The sequence below is a fragment of the Geotrypetes seraphini genome, chromosome 1 (assembly GCF_902459505.1).
Source record: "Geotrypetes seraphini chromosome 1, aGeoSer1.1, whole genome shotgun sequence".
NCBI classification, from domain to species: Eukaryota; Metazoa; Chordata; class Amphibia; order Gymnophiona; family Dermophiidae; genus Geotrypetes; species Geotrypetes seraphini.
Genome location: NC_047084.1, coordinates 192,945,709 through 192,973,058, shown reverse-complemented (window position 1 = coordinate 192,973,058; position 27,350 = coordinate 192,945,709). Strand labels below are relative to the sequence as shown.

The 27,350-nt window shown below is 39.9% G+C and overlaps 1 protein-coding gene across 3 annotated transcripts in view; it reads left to right on the top strand.

Annotated features, from left to right (window-relative positions):
* The window catches only part of DCTD (dCMP deaminase), a 50,156-nt gene extending 25,209 nt beyond the window's left edge, over positions 1–24,947 (top strand). For all 3 annotated transcript variants that reach the window (XM_033943002.1, XM_033942993.1, XM_033942985.1), the window contains exons 4-6: positions 16,556–16,672; positions 22,574–22,670; positions 24,211–24,947. In XM_033943002.1, coding sequence (XP_033798893.1) covers positions 16,556–16,672; positions 22,574–22,670; positions 24,211–24,256 — 260 coding nt within the window. In that variant the 3' untranslated portion in view covers positions 24,257–24,947. The remainder of the gene's footprint in view (positions 1–16,555; positions 16,673–22,573; positions 22,671–24,210) is intronic.
* The last annotated feature ends 2,403 nt before the right edge of the window (positions 24,948–27,350 follow it).

Below are 27,350 nucleotides of genomic sequence, written 5' to 3'. Positions count from 1 at the left end.
CATTCATAATTCAAATACTGCCACCTGGTGGACCCCATGACACAAATCCTATACTTAATATCTTCAAGTCCAAAACCTTGTCTCTAGCCCAGGGGTGCCAAATTCAATCACATTAGGGGCCCGAAATCCAAAACACAGGCAAAGTTGTGGACCAGACTCTGCCCAATCTCTACCCCAGACTCCGCCCTCATAACAGTACTAATTATAACAATTTTTTTCCATTCATTTTTCATATATAATGTACACACACACACAATATAATCTTATTAACACATAATGGTAATGGTTAACCACAAAATTAAACTCCCCAAACACACTGTATGCTTCTCAACATTCATTCCTATCAAAACATAGATAACCCCTATGCAAATACAGGGCCAAAAACTAAAAGTACTAATATATAAAAATGAAACCTTAAGATTCAGAGAAAAATAAACAAATGTATTTCTTCCTGAGCAGTGCAAAAGATAGCAGATTAAAACTATCAAAATTGACACAATTCAAACACTAAATTGAAAATAAAATCATTCCCCCTACCTTTGTCGTCTCCCTCACCACTGCGGCTATGCGTAATATTACTGGAGGCAGGAGAGGTACTCATGCTCCCCCACCCCTGCGCACATTGTACTGCTGGGCCAGACCAGTAGGGAGGTGGAGCTGGAGGAGGAAGTCAGGAGGGGATGTGGAAATCAAGAGGGCAAGCCTATGGTTATAATCAGCACCCCTCCCCCCGCCTCCCCCCACACACACACACACACTGCCTCAATTTTCTCTTATGGTCTAGCTTCTTCCTCTCTTCAGCAGTAATTTAACAGTGCCAGCCAGTAATTTATACCGGTGATGTGGTGTCAACTTGCGTATGCCAGTAGCGCACCAGAAATGAATTTAACTGGGGTCGGCACAGTTAAATTCATGTCTGCTGTGCTGTCGGCACGCGCTAGTTGACAATCACACCAGCGGTGTAAATTACTGGCCGGCAATGGGGTGCGTTGCTGGGGTAGTTTTTTGTTGTGTTGTCGACGCGCACAAGCTGATGATGTTGCCATCAGGTGAGGGCCCAAAACAGAAAGCAAGGCGACATCGTGAAGCCCTGTTTACTCCCCCATAATGCCGGCCTTGAACCGCGGGCCACATAAAACAGCCAGGTGGGCCGGATTCAGCCCACTGACCTTGTGTTTGACACATGTGCTCTAGCCAGAGGTGAAATAGTTTTAGGCACCCAGGCCTGATGCACAAAACTCCAGCACTACATGGAAAAACACCGGCTTTTATAGCAATTCTAAAATACTGATCGATGATGAACACGAACAGCAAGCAACTTATATGCATGGCATATACTACAGCATTGGCAGTAATAGAGGGAAGAACATACCTAATACATGCACACAAAAGCTGAGGGTAGGCACAGCTCTTGTGCATACACCTAGTAGAGTGTATAGCTGTGGTCTCCAGAACTCTGAAAAAGGCAGAAGCAGTATGTAGGAGTGCTGCCCAATTCACCAATTCGAATTGATTCACTTCGGTGAATCGATTTGTTGTCCGAGAAAATCAGACTCGCCAATTCAGCGACCCTCCCCCCCCCACTCTGGTGAGACCTGACATACCTCCAAGGCCTCCTAAAACAGCAGCGGTGGCAGCAGCACTCTGAACGGGCTGCTTTGTGGCCTTCCTTCTGCCATATCTCTGATGATGATGACATCATCAGTGACGTGGCAGAGGGAAGCCTTAGTGGGGCAGGTCCTGAAGCAGCCCGTTCAGAACGCCACCACTGTTGATGCTTTAGGAGGCCTCAGAGGTATGTCAGATGGGAGAATCAGTGGGGAGCTACTGCACAGAGGGATGAGAGGGAGGTATGGAAAGATGCTGCTCAGGGGGATGGAAGGGGAGGAAAGATGCTGCACATGAGGGAAGAAAGGAGAGAGTAAGAATTGGGGTGGAGGAGAGGAAGGGAGAGATGAAACAGAGGTAGGGGTGAGAGGGAGAAATCCTTCATATGGTGGAGGGGAGGGAGACATGCATGGAGAAAAGAAAGGGAGAAATGTTGGACAAAGGGTGGAGGGCAAGGAGATGGTGCATGGGAAGAGAGAAAGAAATGCTGCACATGATAATGGAGGGGAGGAAGGGAGGGATGCTGCATGGAGGGGAATAGAGATGTGGGAAGATTGATGGAACCAGGCAAAGATGGTGATTTGCAATCAGATGTTGAAAACAACTATGGTGAGATGCTGGAGGACCTTACCTTACCTGCTGATGTAATTCCTTGAAGAGTGTTTTTTTTTCTTCACAAATTCTGTTGCTTCCTTCCCTTTTGGTATCGATAGATTTTCAGCCATTTCTTCTACTTGTTGGAATGCTTGTCCAAGTTTAATAGTGGAACTGGGACCTGGACGTTTTCTTTCATATTTCAACACCTTTTGTGCATTGGAATTGGATGATGCTGTTAGGTAAGCCTGGAGGCCTATGATGGTACTCAGTAGGTGTAATCTATTTCTATGCAATCCATTCCTCCTCCAACTCTTGGAATATATTCTTGTCATATACTGATTCTATAGATGGCCTTGTGGGCATGGAGTTCCCTCAACACATCTAATTTTTCAAGGTCTTTAAGAGGCCATTCTGCCATACTAAAGCTATATTAGAGTGTAGGAAGTGTCAGCTGATTAATAGCTAGTATCTTATTCTGTGATGTTAATGCACTTTTCAATATCAGTTTTAGTCTTCTATAATATTCTTTACTGATTTTTTTTTTTTCTCAGCAATTTCTGCTTCCTTCGTCCACCCCTAGATATTTATATACAGCACCTTATTCAAGTTCCTTTATCTTAGTTATCAGTCAAAAGAGATGTCTTGAATTTTGCTCAACTTTCCCCTAAGGAAAATCACTTCAGCATACTTGTCCAGGCCTAAAGTTATCTTGATGTCATCTGAAAAGCGCTTTCAAACACTCAAAGTTGTTCTGTTAATTGCTAATCACTGGAACTGTAGAGTTTCAGGCCATCTACAAACAGTAAGGTCTGGAATCTATAAATAGTGCCATTGTTGATATCCGTCAATCGTGTGTCAATCATGCAATGGTGCCGTTTATAGAATTGATGCTTCGGAAAAGGTAGGCACCAGAAATGTAGGCCAGGGTTTTCAAGGCCTCCATTTCTGACGCCTACAGAGGCGCCAGAACTTTTATGTGAATATCGCACCTACAGAGATGCTTTACAATGCCTAATGCCACTTTCGGCATTAGCCACACCTGTAGGCATGATTCTGGTGTCACTTTTTTAGGCACTGGTAAGCATCTTGAATTTTGTTTCAAGACCGCTTTTAAACAGTCTTTTGCATTTAGGCGCCTACTGGTGCGTGCGTTAAGACATCGTTTTTTAGAATATGAACCTAAGTGCCTCTGGATTGTTGGCATTTTTAAGAGCGAGGCTAATCTATAGTCCAAGGAATAAGAGTACTCAATTTCTTAAGCATCAAGCAAAACACAGTTGAGGAGTTTCTTTGAAATACGCCTTGCTGGATCTTTGTTATTAGTGACAAATTTATCCAACTGCATATTGCAGGTAGAGCATGGTTTGCCATATTTTCATGGTGGACTTGTATATTCAATTAAGTCAGGGTTTATCAAAAATTTATATAATAATAATTTATTTTTGTATGGCGCTATACCAAAGGTTCAAAGCAGTTCACAACAAAGGAAAAAATACATACAATCAGTATAGATAAAATACGTATTAAAACAATCAATTAAAATTGGAATACATCAATTAAAAAGCAAGGACAAGTTAAACAGTTCCACAACTAAAATGTAAACATGTCAAACAGGCGTGTCTTTAACAATTTTCTAAAATCAGAATAAGTAGTAGCCTCTAATATTGGTTTTCCAAGCCATGTATTCAATTTAGTGGCCTGGAATGAGAAAATTCTATCAAAAATCTTCTTATATTGACATGATTTTATAGAAAGATAATTAAATAGATTTATTCTACGTGAACTCTTATTAGAATAGTTCAAAGAAAAATGAGAAGCAAGATAATCTGGTAGCATCCCCAAAACTGCTTTGTAACAAATACAGGAAAACTTGAACAGAACTCTAGACTCTACTGGCAACCAGTGAAGTTTTTGATAAAAGGGGGTAATATGCTCCCATTTTTTTTAGTCTAAAAATGCGAACCACAGTGTTCTGGATCAGTCTCAGTTTTTTGAGTATTTTTTTGTAAACTCCTAAATATATAATATTACAATAATCTAAAATACTCAAAATGGATGACTGCACCAGCAAACAAAAAGAAGGTTCATCAAAAAACTTCTTGATGGTGCAAAGCTTCCATAAAACCGAAATATATTTCTTAAACAGTAGGTCTGTGTGTTTTTCCAGAGTCAGGTGTTTATCGAGAGTTACACCCAATATTTTTATAGATTGTTCAATATTATATTCCAGCCCGCCCACATGAATTGTGTTTTCTTTTATCTTTTCATTGGGTGTTGCTAAAAAGAATTTAGTTTTTTCAGTAAAACCTTGGTTTGCGAGCATAATTTGTTCCAGAAGCATGCTTGTAATCCAAAGCACTCGTATATCAAAGCGAATTTCCCCATAGGAAATAATGGAAACTCGGCCAATTCGTTCCACAACCCAAAAACTTTAATACAAAATACAGTGGAACCTTGGTTTACGAGCATAATTCGTTCCAGAAGCATTGGAAATAATGGAAACTCGCTTTGATACGTTCCCACCCACCCCGAGGCCAGCGGCGCTGCCCCCCACCCCGCGCGAACCGGCACCCCCTGCCCGAACAACTTGAACTTACCCCTCCCCCGTCTGGCACTGGCACACAGCCCACAGGACGTGCCGGTGCCGCTAGAAGATCTTCCTGCCTCTGCTGGGCCTTGAGCATGCATCTGCGCATGCTCAAGGCCTAATTCTCCCTCTTGCCGAGATTCTCGGGGGGGGGAGGGGTAAGTTCAAGTTGTTCGGGCGGGGGGTGCCAGTTCGAGCGGGGGGGAGCAATGCCAGTTATCAGGGGAGGAGGGGGCGCTTGCAAATCGAGTCAACACTCGGTTTGCGAGATAAGTTTTGCGAGAATGTTTTGCTCGTCTTGCAAAACACTCGCAAACCAGGTTACTCGCAAACTGAGGTTTGACTGTACTATATGTACACTTATTGCAAGACCTCGCTCATTTAGAACAGTCATTACACTCCTGCAGCGTCAGAGAAAGAAGAACCATCGGCTCAGTTGTGATGTGTGTATACTGTATGTACTTGTATTTCAAGACATTGCTTGTATATCAAGTTAAAATTTAATAAAATGTTTTGCTTGTCTTGCAAAACACTTGCAAACCAAGTTACTTGCAATCCAAGGTTTTGCTGTATTTAATTTCAATTTGAAAGCAGTCATCCAAAGCTCAATCTGATTTAAAATATTTGCCAAAAAATTGATAAAATCAGGTGACAGACAGGTTATAGTCAATCCATACTATACTAAGGTTTCTGCTTTTCTTAGCACTGCACAATGGTAGATTGGTGTTTTATATAGTGCATGAGTTGATTTAATATGCGTAGCACATCGGGATATCAGATATGACCTATGAGTATTAGCACTCTTCGGTTCGTGTCATTTCCTCATTCATCCCTGCATAATGCATTTTTGTATATATTTTTTTAAATGATTTTTATAATGATTTTTCTTATTCTTTTATAATTAATAAATAAGTTAAATAATTTAAATGAACTTAGCTCATAGAGAACATGCTTCAACTTTAAAATGAAGCTCCCCCGTGCCAACGCATTTCGCACAGCTTTTGAATTTACATATATATTTATATATTCATTATAAGTATTAGAGAGTGAAGAGGATGGTTTCTTAGCACTGGCCATGATGGCTTTAATCAACATTAAGTGATCTTTCATTTCATATACTCCTCTCTTATTGCTCTTCTTCTTTATTGACTTGATGTTATTAGAGTCTATATGATTGTATAGTCTTTCAGCATCTAGATAGTGTAGTAAACAGCTTATGGACAGTCCAGTGGAGAAATTTTTATGTTGCTGTTATGGAGGTACATCAAAACAAAAAACCCAAACTCAGCATGCAGTTGCTTGAAAACAGCTTATATACTGTATTTCCCTATATATAGGCCACGGCCTATACATGGGTTTTACAAACCCATGTATGCAGCACAGCCTAGTTAAATGGGGTGGCCTATGTATCAATTTTAAATCATCCCCCCCCCCCCCGGTATCTTTTTTGGAGCCCCCCTCGTTTGACGGCGCACGGTTCGAATCTCCAGCGGTGCAGGGCAGCCACAATCTCTTCGGCATCCAACATGCCCCTGCACCGCTTGCTGAGTGGCTGACGTCAGTTCTCGCGAGTCCTGCGAGAGCTGATGTTGGCCATTCAGTGAGTGGTACGGGAGCCGGCCGGATGCCAAAGAGATCGCGGTTGCCCTGCACCGCTGGAAATTTGAGCCATCTGCTGTCTAGCAAGAGGGTTTTGAAGGAGGTACCGGGGAGGGGGATGAAGGAGGTACTGGGGGGTATGATTGAAAAAGGCAGGTACCGGAAGATAAGCCACGGCTAATACCATGGGGCAGCTTATCTTCCGGTTTTTAAACATAGGTTGCCCTTTTCTGCGGTCTATATGCAGGGAAATACTGTACTGTATAGCGTTTGAAAAGTGCTCAGAAGTGTTGTCAGAGAGACCACTGCCTGGAGATTTTTCCCAATGGTTTGTCTCAACTACTTCCAATCATTTCACTAATGATACTATTGCCCAAATCAACAAATTTCATATGTTAAAGAAAAATATATAAACCGGTGCACTTATCTTGTATCCTGTTCCAAATAACTTATTTTTTTTTTTGCTTTGCTGCTCTATAATCTATTCCTCACCGCCACTTTCTACTTTTTTGTGACAAGTGAAATAAAGCTGTGAGAACTGGTTCTAGTGTATTGCTGTTTAATACAATTAGCTTGTCTTTAGATTAATATATCACTTTGCATTAAATGCAAAAAAAAAAAAAAAAAAGCCTTTTTTCATTACTAGCACAATTTATTCTATGGTTCTCCCCTGGGAAATGCCTGGAAATGCTTTATACTTGTGCTATTTTCAGCTGAAGCAGAAGTGTTATCAAATGCTTCCAAGTGCACATGATTTTAGCGGGGCTGAGGTGGGAAGGAGTGTTATAAGAAGGGTATGTTTGAGTTTGACCTTAAATACAAGAAGATAAGGCAATAGAAAATATTTTTTCTTTTCTAAGGTTAAATTCAAGTAGATATCATATACACAACCTTAGATAAAATATTATTCACCGTTTAAGACCTCAGTGGTGCAAGCTGTGAGAGCAGTTCATTCACAGAGTTGTTTGCACTAAAGTCTTCATCGGTCTTGATTTATATTTTTTAATTAGTTTTCAATTTATAAAAAAGATAGAAAGGTACTCATCTTTTTTAGAAAAGCATAGCAGGGGCTCTTCACCAACATAGGCTATGTTTCGCCCAGGGGGCTTTATCAAGGTATTTTCCCCTGACAAAAAAGAAAGAGAGTCACCATAAAATATCTCAATCATATCACTTTCACCTCGAATTTATAGCTAACCCATACAGACAATTCTTAAAGCCTATATCAGTAGCCAAAAAACAGTTTTATAGAGAGAATCAAAGAAGTTTTTTACATATACCTTTGTTATGCCAGTTCCATGTATACTGCCGATAGTGTTTAGAGCAGAAACATGGCGGCGGCGTTTTTTTATCCCGATGGGTCAACGTAATGATCTCATACTAACGTGCCCAATCAGAATCACAGGACAGTAGAGGGAAATTTAAACTAATGTCATCCATTCCACCTCAGAATTCAGACCATTAGGCTTAACCGTATTTAGAGAAAAAATCAATTGTTGTTCTTTAAAGTTTAAACGCTCTACATGGTTCCCGCCCTCCCACCCTACCTCAATACATTCGACTATTCTCCATCTTAAATCTGTTATTTTATGCCTCATGACCTGCCAGTGTTGAACCAGCGGCGCTTCCAGACTTCTGGTATTGATTTTAGATTTATGTTCAATCAGTCTCACCATAATCTTTCTACTAGTTCTTCCGATGTAGACAAGGTCACAAGGACATATAATCGCATATATGACATGAGTACTGTTAGATGAGGTATTTTTCTTTAGTTTAAAAGTCTTTTTTGTACCTGGGTATGTCCATTCAGGACCAACAATTGCTTGTGAGCACCACTGGCATTGCCCACAAATTTCTTGAATGAACCTTTGTTTCTCAACAACTTTTTCCTCAAATTTTTGAACGGATAAAAATTCTCCAATAGTTCGACCTCTCTTAAAAGAGACAGTCGGGTATAGTTGAAAATATGGATGCAGCTCTAACACAGGCCAATGTGACTTAATACTTTGGAAAAATCTACTACTTAAATCGGTATAGGGGAGCACACAGATCATATTCTCATCACTCTCATTGTTTTTATTATTTATACTTTCTTGAATCAGCAAAGATCTATTAGCATACTTAGCATGAAGATACGCTTTCCTAATGGATTTTTTCAGATATTGTTTCTCCCGGAATCTCTGCGTCATTATTTCTGACTGTATTTCAAACTCTTTTTTATTAGAGCAAATCCGTTTGATTCGTAAAAATTGACTCACTGGTATATTATATTTCAGAAAGTATGGATGGTAGCTCGAGAAATGCAAGAAATTTTTCCGTTCAACTTCCTTCCTATATATAGAAAATATGGACTTAGGCCGTTTTAAATCAGATTGGCTTATGAAATTAGCCACTTTAGTAGTACAATCAAACCATTTTTGGTATCGAGGTGACTTCTACTATCAGACACAAGGAGTTGCGATGGGGCCTACCTTAGCTCCCTCGGTGGCAAATCTTTATGTTTCCAAATTTGAAGCAGATCATATATATCCAGCACCAATATTTCAAAATGTTAAACTATGGAAACGCTATTTGGACGACATATTGATCTTTTGGGGTGGATCATATGTAGACTTGGAATATTTTCTCACATGGATGAATACCCTGGATCCGCATCTCACCTTTACTATGACAGCTCATCCTAATAAGATCGCATATCTTGATGTAATGATTTTTAAAGATCAATCTATCCAAACAACTCTGTATAGGAAGGAAGTTGAACGGAACAATTTCTTGCATTTCTCGAACTACCATCCATACTTTCTGAAATATAATATACCAGTGAGTCAATTTTTACAAATCAAACGGATTTGCTCTGATAAAAAAGAGTTTGAAATACAGTCAGAAATAATGACGCAGAGATTCCCGGAGAAACAATATCCGAAAAAATCCATTAGGAAAGCGTATCTTCATGCTAAGTATGCTAATAGATCTTTGCTGATTCAAGAAAGTATAAATAATAAAAACACCGAGAGTGATGAGAATATGATCTGTGTGCTCCCCTATACCGATTTAAGTAGTAGATTTTTCCAAAGTATTAAGTCACATTGGCCTGTGTTAGAGCTGCATCCATGTTTTCAACTATACCCGACTGTCTCTTTTAAGAGAGGTCGAACTATTGGAGAATTTTTATCCGTTCAAAAATTTGAGGAAAAAGTTGTTGAGAAACAAAGGTTCATTCAAGAAATTTGTGGGCAATGCCAGTGGTGCTCACAAGCAATTGTTGGTCCTGAATGGACATACCCAGGTACAAAAAAGACTTTTAAACTAAAGAAAAATACCTCATGTAACAGTACTCATGTCATATATGCGATTATATGTCCTTGTGACCTTGTCTACATCGGAAGAACTAGTAGAAAGATTATGGTGAGACTGACTGAACATAAATCTAAAATCAATACCGGAAGTCTGGAAGCGCTGCTGGTTCAACACTGGCAGGTCATGAGGCATAAAATAACAGATTTAAGATGGAGAATAGTCGAATGTATTGAGGTAGGGTGGGAGGGCGGGAACCATGTAGAGCGTTTAAACTTTAAAGAACAACAATTGATTTTTTCTCTAAATACGGTTAAGCCTAATGGTCTGAATTCTGAGGTGGAATGGATGACATTAGTTTAAATTTCCCTCTACTGTCCTGTGATTCTGATTGGGCACGTTAGTATGAGATCATTACGTTGACCCATCGGGATAAAAAAACGCCGCCGCCATGTTTCTGCTCTAAACACTATCGGCAGTATACATGGAACTGGCATAACAAAGGTATATGTAAAAAACTTCTTTGATTCTCTCTATAAAACTGTTTTTTGGCTACTGATATAGGCTTTAAGAATTGTCTGTATGGGTTAGCTATAAATTCGAGGTGAAAGTGATATGATTGAGATATTTTATGGTGACTCTCTTTCTTTTTTGTCAGGGGAAAATACCTTGATAAAGCCCCCTGGGCGAAACATAGCCTATGTTGGTGAAGAGCCCCTGCTATGCTTTTCTAAAAAAGATGAGTACCTTTCTATCTTTTTTATAAATTGAAAACTAATTAAAAAATATAAATCAAGACCGATGAAGACTTTAGTGCAAACAACTCTGTGAATGAACTGCTCTCACAGCTTGCACCACTGAGGTCTTAAACGGTGAATAATATTTTATCTAAGGTTGTGTATATGATATCTACTTGAGTTTGACCTTGCCATTTCTGATCAAAGTGAAATATATTTGCTACTGTAGCAGGTGCTGGACCTTGAATGTTTAGAACCCAAAAGATATAAGATATAGTAACGTAGTAAATGACGACAGATAAAGACCTGAACTGTTCATCCAGTCTACCCATAAGTTATACCCATTAAAAAATACATGATTAAATTAACTTGTCTCTTCTTTGATATTTCTGGGCCATAGACTGTAAAGTCTAGTATTGTCCTAGGTTCCAAATGCTGAAGTTGCCATCCATGCTCACTCCAGCCTATCCAACCATCCCGTTGTTTGCAGGATATCTACCATAAAGTCTGGCCAGTAAGATCTTCCTGTTCCATATTAGTGGAGTTCCCATTGATGTCCACCACACTGAATCACTGAATGCTTGATTTCCTCTGTTTTTATATTGTGTTTCTTTTGCTGATTTGTGTTCATTTTTAGCTTATTATGTATGTTATTTTGCTTCTCGCCTAGATTTGTGGCTAGGCGGGTTATAAATAATTTTAAATAAATAAATCAACATATATGGCACACAGACCGTGCAATTTTGTCCAATATTGGCCTTAGTTCTTTAATTTACATCCTTCGTTTTCTAATTAGAGATCCTCTATTTTATCCCACGCTTTTTTGAATTCCATCACCGTTTCCCTCTACCTCTTCCCTCAGGAAGGCATTCCAGGCATCTACCACCCTCTCCGTGAAGAAGAATTTCCTAATCTTGCTCCTAAGTCTTCCTCCTTGTAACCTCAAAATTATGTCCTCTTGTTTTACCATTTTTTCTTCTCTGGAAAAGATTTGGTTCTATGTATATTAATACCTTTCAAGTATTTAAATGTCTGTATCATATCTCCCCTGTTCGAAGTACAGTGAGCCCTCCGAATCCGCGGTTTCAGTATCCGCAGATTCAGTTATTTGCGATTTATTTATTTATATTTTAATTTAAAATCTGCATTCCGGACCTTTCCTGCCTCTCTCCCGGCATCCCAGACCTTACCTTGTGGTCTAGCGGGCTTTCGGGGCAGGAGCGATCTTCCTACGCTCCTGCCCCTTACAGATCACTCATAGCAAATGGCGTAGATCTCCGAGAATCTTGGCGAGAGGGAGAATTAGAAAGCCTTGAGCATGCGCAGATGCATGCTCAAGGCCCGGCAGAGGCAAGAAGTTCTTCAAGCGGCACCGGCACGTCTTGTGGGCTGCGTGCCGGTGCCAGACGGGGGGTAAGTTTCAAGTTGTTCGCGTGGGGGGGCCTTTGTGAGCAGGGAGGAGCAGCGCTGCTGGCCTCGCAGGGGGGGGGAACGTATCAAGGGAGTTTCCATTATTTCCTATGGGGAAATTCGCTTTGATATACGAGTATTTTGGTTTAGGAGCATGCTTCTGGAACGAATTATGCTCGTAAACCAAGGTTCCACTGTATTTTGATTTTCCCATTGATTTGATTGGATTTCCTGCAGTTACTGAAGTGACACCAGGATTTGAATATGTACTTTCAGCCTATCACTGCTTTGTTGTCTTTGATGACTTCTGCTATGGAATTGATAAGATTAATAGACAAATGGCTTTAGCTTGTAAAGAGGTAAAAAGTAGTGTAATCCTGGTCTCCTGCCCCGCCACAGTAGTGAGAAATCTTAGTCCTGGCTTTAATCTTTAAGGAATATAATGGCTTCATGTGACAATTCCTGTTAATAGATGATTTATTATAAAAGAGAATTTATTTGCCATTAATTTTTATTGAATCTTGGCCACTACAATATAATAGCTAAACATCCAATGTGACTAAAGAGCATTACTTGGAAAGTTGTCTGAGTACAGTGTTCTGTAAAATTATAACTGTGGTTGATGGAGTTCTATGGTCGAGTCAGAAAAGGGTAGAGAAAAGTTAATTGCTACCGTAGATGTTATCTAGTATGCTTGAGATGAAAAGTTGCGAGGAAGACTACTGGAGAAATCGCCTACTATTGGAGATGCGAAAACAGAAACTGTAAAAGGTCAGCAATTAACAATCATCCAGGGTGACAAGCACTTACTACAGAAATTTGGAGATCATCCTTCCCACACTGCAGGGTCATTCTGCCCAGAAGTTGCTTGAGGGAAGGCTGCAGTTAAAAGAAGCGCAGCGCAAAGCAATGAGAAGCCGGTGCAAATTGTCCAGTCTGCAATTTCCAACGATGAACCAGGCAGCACAGCCTTACCTTCTGAAAACAATATCAGTGAAGCAAATGGCTAAACAAGTTCGTAGAGAAGATTATACTGAGCCGCATTCCTTGGATGAATTGGTTATTCCTCATGAATTCACGGAGACACTAAATAGTGAAACTTTTCTTGTGAAGAATACAGATATAAGTTCTGATAAAATCCTTCTGTTTACTACAGTCTCCAATGATTGTAAATTAAGCAAAGCGCAGTTTTGGATTATGGATGAAGCTTTCAAGACTGTTCCAACTATATGCACCCAGCTTTATTCCATTCACGCTTCTGGTTGGACCAGATAACAGAAACCGAATCCTTCCCCTTGCCTTCAGCCTAATGTCCTTGAAATCCTTGGAATGTTACGAAACTCTTTTCCAGGATTTGAACGACTTTGCCGCTGACAACGGCATTACTCTGGATCCGTCTATCATTATTTCCAACTTCAAACAAGCAGTCATAAGATCACTGAGAGAAGAAGTCACTGGAACAACAAAAAGCGGATGTTTCTTCCATCTATGCCAAAACATACAAGAAAATACAGGCAGTTGGACTGACTGAGAAATATGCAACAGACAAGGAATTCAGCATAAAGTCACCAGTTCACCACGTAGGCCTTTCTTCAACCATCTGATGTTACCACAGCTTGGCTTGAAATAATGCAAGAAGCTGATGAATTAGTGTAGTGGTTCGATGAAACATACATTCATGGCCATACCTGCAGAACTCTTCAAGGCCAGCAAGATTAGGTCATATCCCTTATTTCCTCCTCCTTTCTGGTCTGTTCATGCAAGGGTTGAACTTAGAATACTCTGAACTGCGTCGAAGGTTGGCTAGGTTCACTCATCAGAACTGCTCATGTTTGTGTTTTCAAACTCATAAAGGAACTGCAGAAGGAACAACAGAATATGGAAGGCCAAATCGACTATATTATCATAGGAGAGCCGCGACAAACAAACTCAATGAAAAACTGCCAGAAGATCGCTTAATTTCAATTTTTTCTAATAGAGTTTTGTTTGATATAATAGATTTTCTTCGTGGAATGGCACACAATCTGAGATGTTAACTTTCTGACATTATTTTTGTACCTTTTCAAGTTTTACAGTTTTAAGTTTAGTCTTTGCATTTTTAAGCTTCATATTTTGTTTGCATATTCTCTGCATTTAGGCGATTTCACAAGTTTACAGTTTGAGTGTTTAAGTAAAATGAACCATTTTAGACTATTTGATTGTTTGTTTGACATTAATAATTGACATTTAACATCATATTTTGAATGAGTGTTTAAAAACAGTTTTAAGTTTCGTCTGTATGCTAAGTTTAGTCTCTCTGCATATTTAGGCATCATATTTTGCTTCTTAGTCTCTCTATGCAGCGTTAGGCAATTTCACATTTTATAGTTTAAAAGTTTAAATAAAATGAACCATTTTAGATGAATTGAGTGCTTATTTGACATTAATAATTGACATTTAACATATTTGGCTTGCAAATTTAAATTTAAATAATTGACATTTAGGAACCATTTTAGACGAATTGAGTATTGGACCAATTGTATTTTAGACGAATTGTCCTGTTAGACCAATTGTCAGGATCCCCATTCAATCTCATCACTGTATGGAACATATCATTACCAGATTTCTCTCATAAAGTAAGTGAAGATTAAAACTTCTTTGTGGTTAGCAGATTTTCTTTAGCTTCTTATAGACATAGTAGAAAAAACTCATCCCTTGGTTAACTCTCCTTCTGTTCAGGGCTGCAAAAGTAAGAAATTTCTAAACCACACGTTAGCGTCCCAAGCTGCTCTTCATGATAAAGAATTTTGAACATTCCTGCTTACAGCTTATTCTTACAAACAGTTTAGAACACAACTGAAGAACTATCTTTTTACAAATTATCTGACAACTTACTTTATTTCTCCCATTGTGACCATTAGTAATCTTTTGTAAACCGCATTGAACTAATGGCTACGCAGTCTATAAGTACAATGTAATGTAATGTAAAAATAACATGTGATAACTTTTTAATAATGTATAAAATGAAGTAAATTCTTTTTAATAATAATTTATATTTTCCTTGCATCTTTTTTAACAATGAAATTATTTTACTTTTGTTCAGCTGTCAATTTGAGTTCAGTGTGTCTCACATGAGCATCACCTGTCAAATATGTCACAAAGGAAGAGAGGTTGAGAACCACTGTGTTAATGTGTTTGTTTATTATTGTGTAGGGTTTTTAATGTGAACCCTCTATATTTTTTGTTAGGAAGACTATAAAAGTCTACTAGATTGTTGAGGTCAGAAGAAACACATTTCTTGTCTGTTCCAATTGTGAGAGGTGCATTTGGAGGATATAAGACTGTGTCTTCTCTATTGCTGGGCCCAGTGAGTAGAATTAGTTATCGCATTTAAGATCATTGATGGGTACAGTTGCATTTTTTTTAAAAACTCATGAAAGGTGTTGGTTGGGGAAGAGAATTACTGTTGATTTGTTCAGACAGGTAGCATATGTAAATAATATGCGACAGAACTGTTATGAGAGGGAGAGTGAAAACTGAGCTGTGGTTTGGGAACAGTATGTATGTTGATTTGATTGTATTTTAGATTATATCATTTTAATTTTTATCTATAATTATGTATGTTTAACTTGTAACCCACTTTGGGGAAGGTGAGGTATAAATAAATAACCCATAACCCGTAAATGTCAGAATAAGGACAGAGACACTGTGTTGTCTCCTGCATTATCTGTGCCATCACAAACCAGCAGGCAGGACATTAGTGCTGTCCAGTCTTTTTCTCTGTCAGCGAGTCATAATGATGCTGTCTAAGTGCAGATCATGAATAGACTGTCTCAGTATAAGATTCATTTTGCATTAGTAAAGCATCCAGATCTAGACATTTTTCCTCCAGGGTCCTCCTTAGAAGTAAAGTACGCCACAGCAGATCCTATGGCCTGTTTCCTGTGCAGCATGAATCTGTTGGTGCTTCTCTATCAGCAGCTGCAAAAGCCTGCCATCTTACTGTCAAACGATTTATCTTCTGCTGGAGACCACCACTACTTTCCTCTTTCAAGTGAAGCATATGCCTGTAGCCACCACTGCTTCCCTTCACAGGCCTCCAGAGCCTGATGCGGCTTTTCCTCTTACACTTCCCAATGGGGCCAGAGCCTGTTCTCAGTTTTGCGTATTTCACGAAGCTTTTCTCTGTATAGACACAGAATTGGAGAAAAGCTTTGGTGACTCACATGATGCTGTCAATGTGTTCTTAAAGCATGTAAGTAAAAGGCAAGCAGTTTCATATTCCTAAAAGTCATATTGTGGTGCAAGTGAGGATGCTCATTTTTCAAATTTGGACAAATTCCTGGAAGAAAAGGCCATAAACCATTAAGCTGGACCCGGGGAAAATCCACTGCTTCTTCCTGTGATAAGCAGCATGACATATGTTTTACTCTTTTGGCATCCTGCCAGGTACTTGTGACCTAGATTGGCCAGTGTTGGAAACAGGATACTAGGCTTGATGGACCTTTGGCCTATCCCAGTATGGCAATGCTTATGTACTCTTCGTCAACAGTTGTCCAGCATATAGCCAAATATGCTTTTTATTTATTTATTTTTATTAATTTCATTCAGAGAGAATTTTAATGCCATACCCTGTCACCTATATCTTAATTTTATATTCCTTATGATCTGGGAGGGAGGGAGGCATACATGAGAGCTGGCTGCAGGCTTTAAAGTTCACCTTTCTGTTTTTGAACCCCCGCAGTATGCCATGCTGAACTGAACGCTTTTGTGAATAAAAACTCAGCAGACGTGAAGGGCTGCAGAATCTACGTTACCCTGTTCCCTTGCAACGAGTGTGCAAAGCTCATCATTCAGGCAGGTAAGGAGAGCAGTGCCAGCTTCATTTGTCACATCGGTAATGCTCTTGCCTGCTTCAGTACATCATCAGACGTTGGATTTTTAAATTGCTGTTATTTAGATCCAAATTAATTGCACTATCAACTTTGCAAGATACTTCTAGTGCCTCATGTTTGAACAGTGCCAAGACTAATTGCATCCTCTGTGATTCTTAGCATGTTTTTAATTTAGGTTTGCAATGTCTAGATCAAGAGCTGCCAAAGAGCAATGCAAGCATTGCATATAATTACTGTCAATTCACTGTGCTCTGACATATTGTGAATAGATTACGGGAAAAGGAATAAAGTTCTGCCTGACACAAGGTCTGTGGGGAGGATATACATGAAATTTTAATTTGAACATAATGCCTAGAAGATATTTGAAGATTTTAAAATATCTTTGCTAATAAATGCTATCAGCTTTCCATGATCCTACTTTAATTATATCTTCTAATATAATTGTTGTAACGTTGCACTACCACTGCAAGTCTTCTATCTATGGTGTTTCAGGTTTCATTTTAGTTTTTAAGGATGTCGCATATTTCTGTAGTATCTGCAGATCTGAAGTGCACTAAATCTCTTAAGAACTGCACATGGGAGTCAAACAATTAGGGGACTGGGCAAGTTTGTGCTGTGAAAGACCAGCAAAACTGGAATTAGGGTTCTGCTTATTGGTGACTTTTAATAAAGTGGCATTATGAGGGAATGGTGGTTGATGCAGTCATTTTGTGTGTGTTCCATTGTCTACTATAGTAATTTGAGTTTATTAGATCTTGCCATAAAAACATTATTGCTGATGAAATTCTGTGCAAAAAATTTCAAAATTGAATACAAACCCCCCTTTACAAAACCATGCAAGAGGTTTTTAGCGCCAGCCGACATGCTGAATGCTTTGCTGCTCAGACGCTAAAAACCTCTTGCACGATTTAGTAAAAGAGGGAGAAAATTAGCAAATTCTGCAAATTTATTTGTCAAATTTAAACAATATTTTTGCAAATTATTATGCATATTTCATTTAAAACTTTTTTTTTTCTCCTACCTTTGTTGTCTGGATGTTTTATTTTTACCACACTACACTAAACTCCCTTAGTGGGAAGATACTACAAATAAAACAGACCAACGATTTCCCACTACTATGAAAAAGTGCATAAACAATACACTATATAACTATTACTGGAAAGGCCTCAGTCACGGAGCTTACGCAAGTCATAGACACTGACTACAAAAGTCCGCATAGTTTTCCAGCTCCTTAGCTCCAATCATTGGCCATATTCCAGTCACTAAACTATTTCTTGCAATCCCTTATGGTTTTATGTTATTTTATCTTTTTTACTTTTTTTCTTTTTAAATAATTTAACTATCAATAACTTATTCTAAAAAGATCTCTAACTAAAAGTTTTTATCTTACAGTCTTATTCATATAATGCACTAATTCAACGTTATGAGACTTTGTTTCAGCATTCTTAGTTATAATAATTTCGTTATATATTTTTCAATAAAATTACTTAGCTTTGCATTGGTGTTCGTGTTAAATGCACTCAGCGCTATGTTTCAAATCATGCCGACGTGGCCAGCGTTTCGTGGAGTATTATTCATAACCACTGCCTCAGGGCCAACTTATGAAACAAGCTACATATGCATATCTGAACAGTAATAGTGTAACATGAACTACAGGTACAGATCCCTTTTTATAGTCCAAGAGCAAACAGGTATTTATCACATTTCTTACTCTGCATAGCACTCCACAGCTGAAATATCCAATCATCCGGCTCCAGGAAGAGTCTCTCTGAGCCAGGAGGAAGTGACCTACCTGGTGCCGCTCGGGCGGTGGCGTCTCGCGAGCGGCACCAGGTAGGTCACTTCCTCCTGGCTCAGAGACTCTTCCTGGAGCCGGATGATTGGATATTTCAGCTGTGGAGTGCTATGCAGAGTAAGAAATGTGATAACTACCTGTTTGCTCTTGGACTATAAAAAGGGATCTGTACCTGTAGTTCATGTTACACTATTACTGTTCAGATATGCATATGTAGCTTGTTTCATAAGTTGGCCCTGAGGCAGTGGTTATGAATAATACTCCACGAAACACTGGCCACGTCGGCATGATTTGAAACATAGCGCTGAGTGCATATAACACGAACACCAATGCAAAGCTAAGTAATTTTATTGAAAAATATATAACGAAATTATTATAACTAAGAATGCTGAAACAGTCTCATAACGTTGAATTAGTGCATTATATGAATAAGACTGTAAGATAAAAACTTTTAGTTAGAGATCTTTTTAGAATAAGTTATTGATAGTTAAATTATTTAAAAAGTAAAAAAGATAAAATAACATAAAACCATAAGGGATTGCAAGAAATAGTTTAGTGACTGGAATATGGCCAATGATTGGAGCTAAGGAGCTGGAAAACTATGCGGACTTTTGTAGTCAGTGTCTATGACTTGCGTAGGCTCCGTGACTGAGGCCTTTCCAGTAATAGTTATATAGTGTACTAGCTGATGCCCCGGCGTTGCACAGGTATTTAATTATAGCAATAACACTGTAAATGGATTCAAATAAAGATACTTTATAGTGGTGAATAAAATTATTTTTTAACAGCTTTATAAAAAGTACAATATTCAAATTATAATGTGAAATATTTGATAAAATGAATACAATACAACTAACACAAAACTTGATTATAAACAACATTTTTAGTTTCACCTCCAGGAGCAAGAACATATAAATTCTTGGGTGAACCCACCCTTGAGCAAGCAACATAGAGTTGTCCATGGGAAAAACAGGGGGATCTTAAATCCACTCCACAATATGTAATAGTCTGTCCCTGTGATTTGTTGATTGTGATAGAGAATGCAAGTCTCACTGGAATTTGCAATCTCTTAAACTGAAAAGGAAGATATGTTGGAATAAGTGGCATCCAAAAGTTTCAGTATTGATTTAAACAACTCAATATGTGGAAACTCAGGTTGAAAAGAAACTCCATGCAGTTTTTTCCCGGTTCAGAATGGAACCTGTGTTCCTAGTTCAGCATATGTGAGTACTCATGTAATGTAATAACATTATGAACTGGGGTGCATGAAGGAAACAGTTACAAACACAGTTAGAACATACAAACTCTATATGTATGGTGTCCGTGGTAGAATAGAAACGATGTCCCTAGTGGTTATAGTGTCATAGAAAGTGTTTTATAGTTGGAATTACTGTGAGAATGGCAGCTTTTTACATCCTTTCCATTGACATGAATGGGTGAAATCTGATTTTCTATTTGTAGCTCCGCCCACGTGTGCAGGTGGGCCGCGAGACCCCCAGAACATATCACCCCCAGGTAGTGAGGGATCTGCATACCAAGTTTCGTTCAATTCGGTCAAGCCGTATTTGAAGTACTGTGAGAATGGCAGCTTTTTACAATTTTACCATTGACATGAATGGGTGAAATCTGATGTCCTGTTTGTAGCTCCGCCCACGTATGCAGGTGGGCTGCGAGACCCCCAGAACATATCACCCCAGGTAGTTGGAATTACTGTGAGAATGGCAGCTTTTTACATTTTTTCCATTGACATGAATGGGTGAAATCTGATTTTCTGTTTGTAGCTCCGCCCACGTGTGCAGGTGGGCCGCGAGACCCCCAGAACATATCACCCCAGGTAGTGAGGGATCTGCATACCAAGTTTCGTTCAAATCGGTCAAGCCGTTTTTGAATTACTGTGAGAATGGCAGCTTTTTACATTTTTTCCATTGACATGAATGGGTGAAATCTGATTTTCTATTTGTAGCTCCGCCCACGTGTGCAGGTGGGCCGCGAGACCCCCAGAACATATCACCCCCAGGTAGTGAGGGATCTGCATACCAAGTTTCGTTCAATTCGGTCAAGCCGTATTTGAAGTACTGTGAGAATGGCAGCTTTTTACAATTTTACCATTGACATGAATGGGTGAAATCTGATGTCCTGTTTGTAGCTCCGCCCACGTATGCAGGTGGGCCGCGAGACCCCCAGAACATATCACCCCAGGTAGTTGGAATTACTGTGAGAATGGCAGCTTTTTACATTTTTTCCATTGACATGAATGGGTGAAATCTGATTTTCTGTTTGTAGCTCCGCCCACGTGTGCAGGTGGGCCGCGAGACCCCCAGAACATATCACCCCAGGTAGTGAGGGATCAGCATACCAAGTTTCGTTCTAATCAGTCAAGCCGTTTTTGAATTACTGTGAGAATGGCAGCTTTTTACATTTTTTCCATTGACATGAATGGGTGAAATCTGATGTTCTGTTTGTAGCTCCGCCCACGTGTGCAGGTGGGCCGCGAGACCCCCAGAACATATCACCACAGGTAGTGAGGGATCAGCATACCAAGTTTCGTTCAAATCGGTCAAGCCGTTTTTGCGTGATCGCGGCACATACATACATACACACATACATACCTCCTATTTTATATATATAGATTGTTTATGCACTTTTTCATAGTAGTGGGAAATCGTTGGTCTGTTTTATTTTTACATCATGTTGGTTCCAATTTCTTTTTTCAGCTTTCCTGTTGTCTACTAATTCTCCTTCAAGTGGCTGCTGTCCTTTTGTCTTTTCTACTCTCGCTTGTCTATTCCCTTACTAGCTCTTTTTTGCCTCTTTCTTACACTTCTCTTTTTTAAAATCTCCAGCTTCTCTCCTATTCCCTATCTCGTTCCTTCCTCAGCCCTCCATTACCTTTTTCATCTTCAATGTACCATATTTCTATCCTCTGTTATATCTATCCTCTCATCCGTTTCCCTGCCACCCTCTCCTCGACCTCAGGGTTCTACCACTCTCAACATCTTCCTTCCTTCCACTCCATTCTACTCCTAGATCCAACATCTCCCTCCTTTTCCTCCCCCCCTCCTCCTGTGAATCTCTCTCTCGCTCTGTCTCTGTCTGTCTCCAGAATCCTCTCCCTTATCCAACATTTCTGATTCTTTCCTACTGTCCACCACTCTCCCCTTGCCTTGTGTCCTAGGTCAAACCTTTCTATCCCTCTCCTTGCACTATCTTGCCCTTCCTCCCCTCCATTATCATGTGTAACATTTCACCATCTCCTCTCATCATTTATGGCTCCTTTCCCTCCCCCTGTGCCAGTATCTTTCTTTTCTCTCACCCTCCCCTCACCTGTGCCAGCAACTTTCCTTCCCCCCCCTTCCCCTGTACTCATCCTAGTAAAGCTTGCTTCATTGGGTCATGCCACTAACCAGAAGCCTCCCTTCTATTGCCACTAACCCAGAAGCCTCCCCTCTATTGCGGAGAGACTTCCGGGTTAGTGGTAGGCTGCGCATAAGAATTGCTGCTGATGCCACGATCCAATATCCAGTGGGTAATAATAGGGGGGTATTGGACCGCTCCAGGTGCCTTCTTGGTGGGAATGCTGGCACCTCTCTGCCCCCCCCCCATGCCACACTTGGGGCAGGGATGGAGATTTGATTTGTTTTGCCCTCTAAATAAAATTAAAAAAAAGTATTTTACTGTCCCTATATGCAGTATACGTATATTGGATTTTAAATAGGCTTCTTTGGGAAAAAGAAATCTTTTTGATTATTTATTGGCAAAGCCCCAATTAGCTGAGTTTGAATGATTTATGTTTTTTCATGACATCAATAAAGGACTGACATATGGTCATGTGAAGGGATGAAATGAACTTTAAGTACCCAGTGTTGAGAACAGAGAACTAGCTTAAAAAACATCTTTTGGCTTTCAATTCTTGTATTGAATGACTTGACAGGTCCTGTTAACATAATGTACTGATCCCAGCAGATCTGAATTTTTTTTTGAAAGTCAGTGTATATGCATTCATATGTTGTTTCAATATCCAAGGCTTGTCAGTGTTTTTGTAAGTATTCACTGTGTTGTCTCTTCATTCTAGGTATAAAAGAAGTTATTTTTGTGTCTGACAAAAATCATGATAAATCTGAAGTGAAAGCTGCAAAACGTCTGTTTGATTTAACTGGAATTACCTACACGTAAGGCATAAAATCATCAACAATACTATTTTTATTAATAATGACCTGATTCATTAAGCTTATTTCCCCATGGATAGTGGGAGAAAAGCTTATAATGAACTGTGCATTAAGTGGACTGCTGGAAAAGAAATCCATATACACTTCTCCCTCCGTATTCGCGGTTTCAGCATTCATGGTTTCGATTATTTTTAGCTTGCTGGCTCCTCCCCCCAAATTACATCAGCTTGCATAGAGAAATCGCTGATTCCAAGCATTTACAGAGAAAGTCTCCGGTTCCCAGTGCTTTCTTCACCGTGTTTTGCCTCTCCTTCAGTAACAGGCCAGGTCTCCCACCATGTGATTCACCATATTCACGATGGTTTTTAATAGAAAACAGCTAATAACATATGAAAAAGTTATTTGCGGTTTTTCTGTATTTGCGGTTCTGTTAATCCCCTATCATAGCGAATACGGAGGGAGAAGTGTAAAAGAAAAAAAAAGCAATACCCTCAGACCCAAATTCCTAATGTGTTCCCTCTTCCATAGTCATGTAGCCTAAAAAAGCAAAGGACTAGGGTTTGGACCACCTAAACTAACTAGGCTTACCTTGTTGCTCAAGGCAACGCCATGAGATTGATCCATTCTCGAGGAGTAGCCTAGTGGTAGAACTGCTGCCTCTGCACCCAGAGGTTGTGGGATCAAATCTCTGGACAAGTCACTTAGGGCTAGATGCACTCAAAATTGTCACTCTATCCAAGTGGGTCGCTATTGGCCGATTCATTGAGCGATTTTTAAAATGATGACTGATGTCCTCAAGCTCTGTAGTCATCAGAATTAATATTATTCTATTGGAAGGACACGGGAAGCAAGAGGGAATTGTGCCAGTATTTGATCCTGTGGTCTGGAAGATATCTTTAAAATTGTTTCTCTTTGGTAGCTCTGTAATACAGAGACCTAAAATCAAGTCCCAAATTGAAAGGGGAATAGAGTGTAATACTACCACCTTCTTTTTTTTTTTTCCAAAAAATAAAACCGTCGTGCCATTATGTTGTATTGGCCCAAAGAAATAGCATAGCAGTAGAAGGAGAGATGGGTGGAGTTTGGAAGGATTTTAAGCATTGTGGTAATATTGCTTAAAATATTAAACCATTGGTTCCTCCATTTTGAGTTTGATGCAGCATTTATGTTTACCCACTCTCATTTTGAAAGAGTTTGACCAACATATAACCTCGGACATAGACAGCTTCTATATATACTACAAATGCTGTAATACAAGCAGATAGGGTGTGAAGTGATGACATTAGACATGTTTTGGCTCTTTTCTGATCTGTGAGCTCCTATGACTAAAGAGTAATGGAACCTGTGTACCTCTATTTTTTTCCTAAGTCTATGTGCAAGTTTTTCTCTATGTGATGAAGTCTAAAAATTGGCTTCAGTGGAGATGAAATGCTGTGATTTCCAAAGTACTCTTCCTTCCCTTTCAGTTTATTCAGAAGCCAAAGAAAATGATGGTTTTGACTTAAGAAATATTAACATCTCTCTTTTTTTTTTTCTTTTGTAGAAGATTTACACCAAAGCGCAGACAACTGGTTGTCGACTTTGATTAACTTAATGGTGATAATCAGCAGCAATCTGATTAAAGGACTTATTCGTTGAAGAATTTTTTTCATTGGCAGCAAATGGGAGGAAAAAAGTCATTTTTTTAAAAAATTTTTTAATAAGGCCTTAAGTTTCTACACTTGAAATTATCGGTTTTCTGGGAAGATGTTAATTCTTTTCATTTTGAAGTTACACACAGCATTGTAATAGCTGCTGCTTCTGCCAAAGTGCGCCTCTGAAGAATGTAAACAGAATTCTCACCAACGTTTTTGGGGAAAATACATCTGTTTAAATACATCTGTTGGATTCTCAAAGCAATTTCCAAAATGAGATATTTCAAAATGACTTGGGCTCTCTAAAGTTGCACTTTTATGTGCTTTTACACAAATCCATGCACTCAGTGACTTATCTGCATAACTGTACAGTAATATATTGAAAAATTTAGAATGGCATAGCAAGAGCAAAGGGTGCATTTATGACTATACAGCCTCTTTTCTGTTTGTTTCAGTTGCTTGTGGGTGGGGGAAGGAAGTAGGGTAGATTGGGATGGAAGAAGTGTATATACACTTCCCCCGCCGTATCCGCGGTTTCTGTACCTACGGATTCACTTATTCGCGATTTTAAACCTAAAATTCCTTTTTCTTTTTTTTGGGCTATTTTAAGCCCTGTAAGCCTCCTCCTTAAGCCTTACCTGGTGGTCTAGCCGGTTTTCGGGGCAGGAGCAATCTTCCCACGCTCCTGCCCCGTGCAGATCGCTCATGGGAAATGGTTCGAGAGACTACGGGAGCTCAAGGCAGCCATTTCCTGTGAGCAATCTGCACAGGGCAGGAGCATGGGAAGATCGCTCCTGCCTGAAAACCCGCTAGACCACCAGGTAAGGCTTAAAGGGGGGGAGCTTAAAATAGCTAGGGGAAGCGGGGGTTAGGGGCAGAACCGGCCTGAATATTATTCGCGTTTTTTAAATATTCACGGGCCGGCTCTGCTCCTAACCATCGCGAATATGGAGGGGGAAGTGTATGTGTGTGTGTATGTATGTATGTGTATAGATATATATATATGTGTATGTATATATATATGTGTGTGTGTATGTATATGTATATATATATATATATATATATATATATATATATATATATATATATATATACATACAGTGATACCTCGGTTTACGAGTGCACCGGTTTGCGAGTGTTTTGCAAGACGAGCAAAACATTTGCAAAATCGGTGCCTCGGAAACCGAGCATGTCTCAATTTATGAGCGCACCCCCGCAATCCGCCCCCCCCCCCCGACACGATCCGCCCTCCCCGACGCGATTGGGCACCCCCCAACGCTTCTTACCCTCATCTGGGCACCGACACCGGCATGTCCTGTGCTTGGTGCCGGTGCCCGAAGATCAGCCTCCTTTTCTGCTAGGCCTTGAGCATCTGAGCATGCTCAAGGCCTGCGAGTTCACGTTCAGAACATATACATACATACATAAACAGATACATACACACATATATATATATATATATATGTGTGTGTGTGTATGTATGTATATATGTGTGTGTGTGTGTGTGGGAGGAAGACAGGTTGTTCTCTCACTGTCATACCCATTACTCTTTCTGTTCACACTTCCCCCCCACACACTTTATTCTTCTTCATTCTGCACTGTAGCCAAAAGTGCAATTGGAAGGTGAAGGAGAAACATTGGCAGAGAACTACAGGTGTAGAATGACTGCATACATCAGTTACTGGCTCCCCTACTTTTTGTTCACATGTCCTGGACTTCATACTGTCATTAAAACAAAATTGCAGTAACTACTATCCTCTGAATCTAAGGTGGTGTAGCCTGGGTTACTCGCTCACCATTCCCATACTTCACTTTACCCTTTGCTGGAACACTTGGGATTGCAGGATCTTGACTTTTCATGACCCTCATCTCTTTCACTGCAGGTCCAGTATTGCTGTTTTGTCTGTGTGCTGGTTTGTTAGTTTGATTCTTGATGTGCTGCCTTTCTGTGGTTCTATGATGTTTCTAATATCAATGTCAAAAAAAAGAAAAACTACAAACAAAACTACAAGTTTCTTTACTTTTATAAAACATGATAAAAACGGCGGTATATCAGACATAACACTAAGTTCTTGTACAATAACCTCTCGAATCTTCACTATACCGTTATGTATCTCTTTTAGCCTTGAACTGCAGAGAACTCAAAACAACTTCTAGCCCCTCCCTCTGTGGTCATCTCCTGTATTCACCCTGGGAATGCCAGTCTAATTTCCTGCAGCATTAGCTGCAGGGTCTTGTCTCTTCTGCTCATGATTAATTTTAAATTTCTAGTCACTTTAATTTGTTTTTGGCGCGGGTCTTGCCCTAGTGCTGTGGATTCACCCTTCGGGGACATCCTTTTGCGGGAGATCGCAGACATTTACATTTATATTGTCTGCTTCTGGGGGATTACCTGTTAGTAAACCTGCAGTAAGCCCCATGGACAGCCTGCAGATCAGATTGGGTCTTCAGGATCGGGAGCCCTCCCACCCCGGGTTCGTCTGCTAAGGGGTAGAACGCAGGCTGAGCGGTACCGGGATTGGGACCGGACCACGTGTCTCTCCTATTTTCCTGAGAGGTCCTGGTAGTCACTGTCTGGGGTGACAGGGAAGGTGAGGCAGTCAGAAGATCTGAAGTCCAGTTTTCTCAGCTCCTGAGGTACTGATCTCCTTGCTTGCTCTGTGTTTAGCTGGCTTGCCATTGATTTCTATTGCAGCACATATCTCTGTGGTGTCTGTGTACCCATGAGTTTGGCAATTTGCGGGGGGGAGGGGGAAAAGTTTTTTTGGGTGGTTTCCCTAGTTTACCCCACCTGTAAAATAAAAAAATTGCTGTTTTTCCATGTTCCCTGTGATTTTCCCGGGCCATTTTAGGTCAGAATTGGTGCCCACAGTGGCCAACCTGGATTTTCTTTAAACCTTAGGATTTTTTTTTACCTTAGGGGTTTTGTTTTCACTCCAAACTTCACAGATGGCCTCTTCAGGACAGGATGGCGCGGATTCATGCCATAATTGCGGTGGATGTCTGACGGATTCGCAGCCATGTGTCACGTGCGCTAAAGCCCACAGGG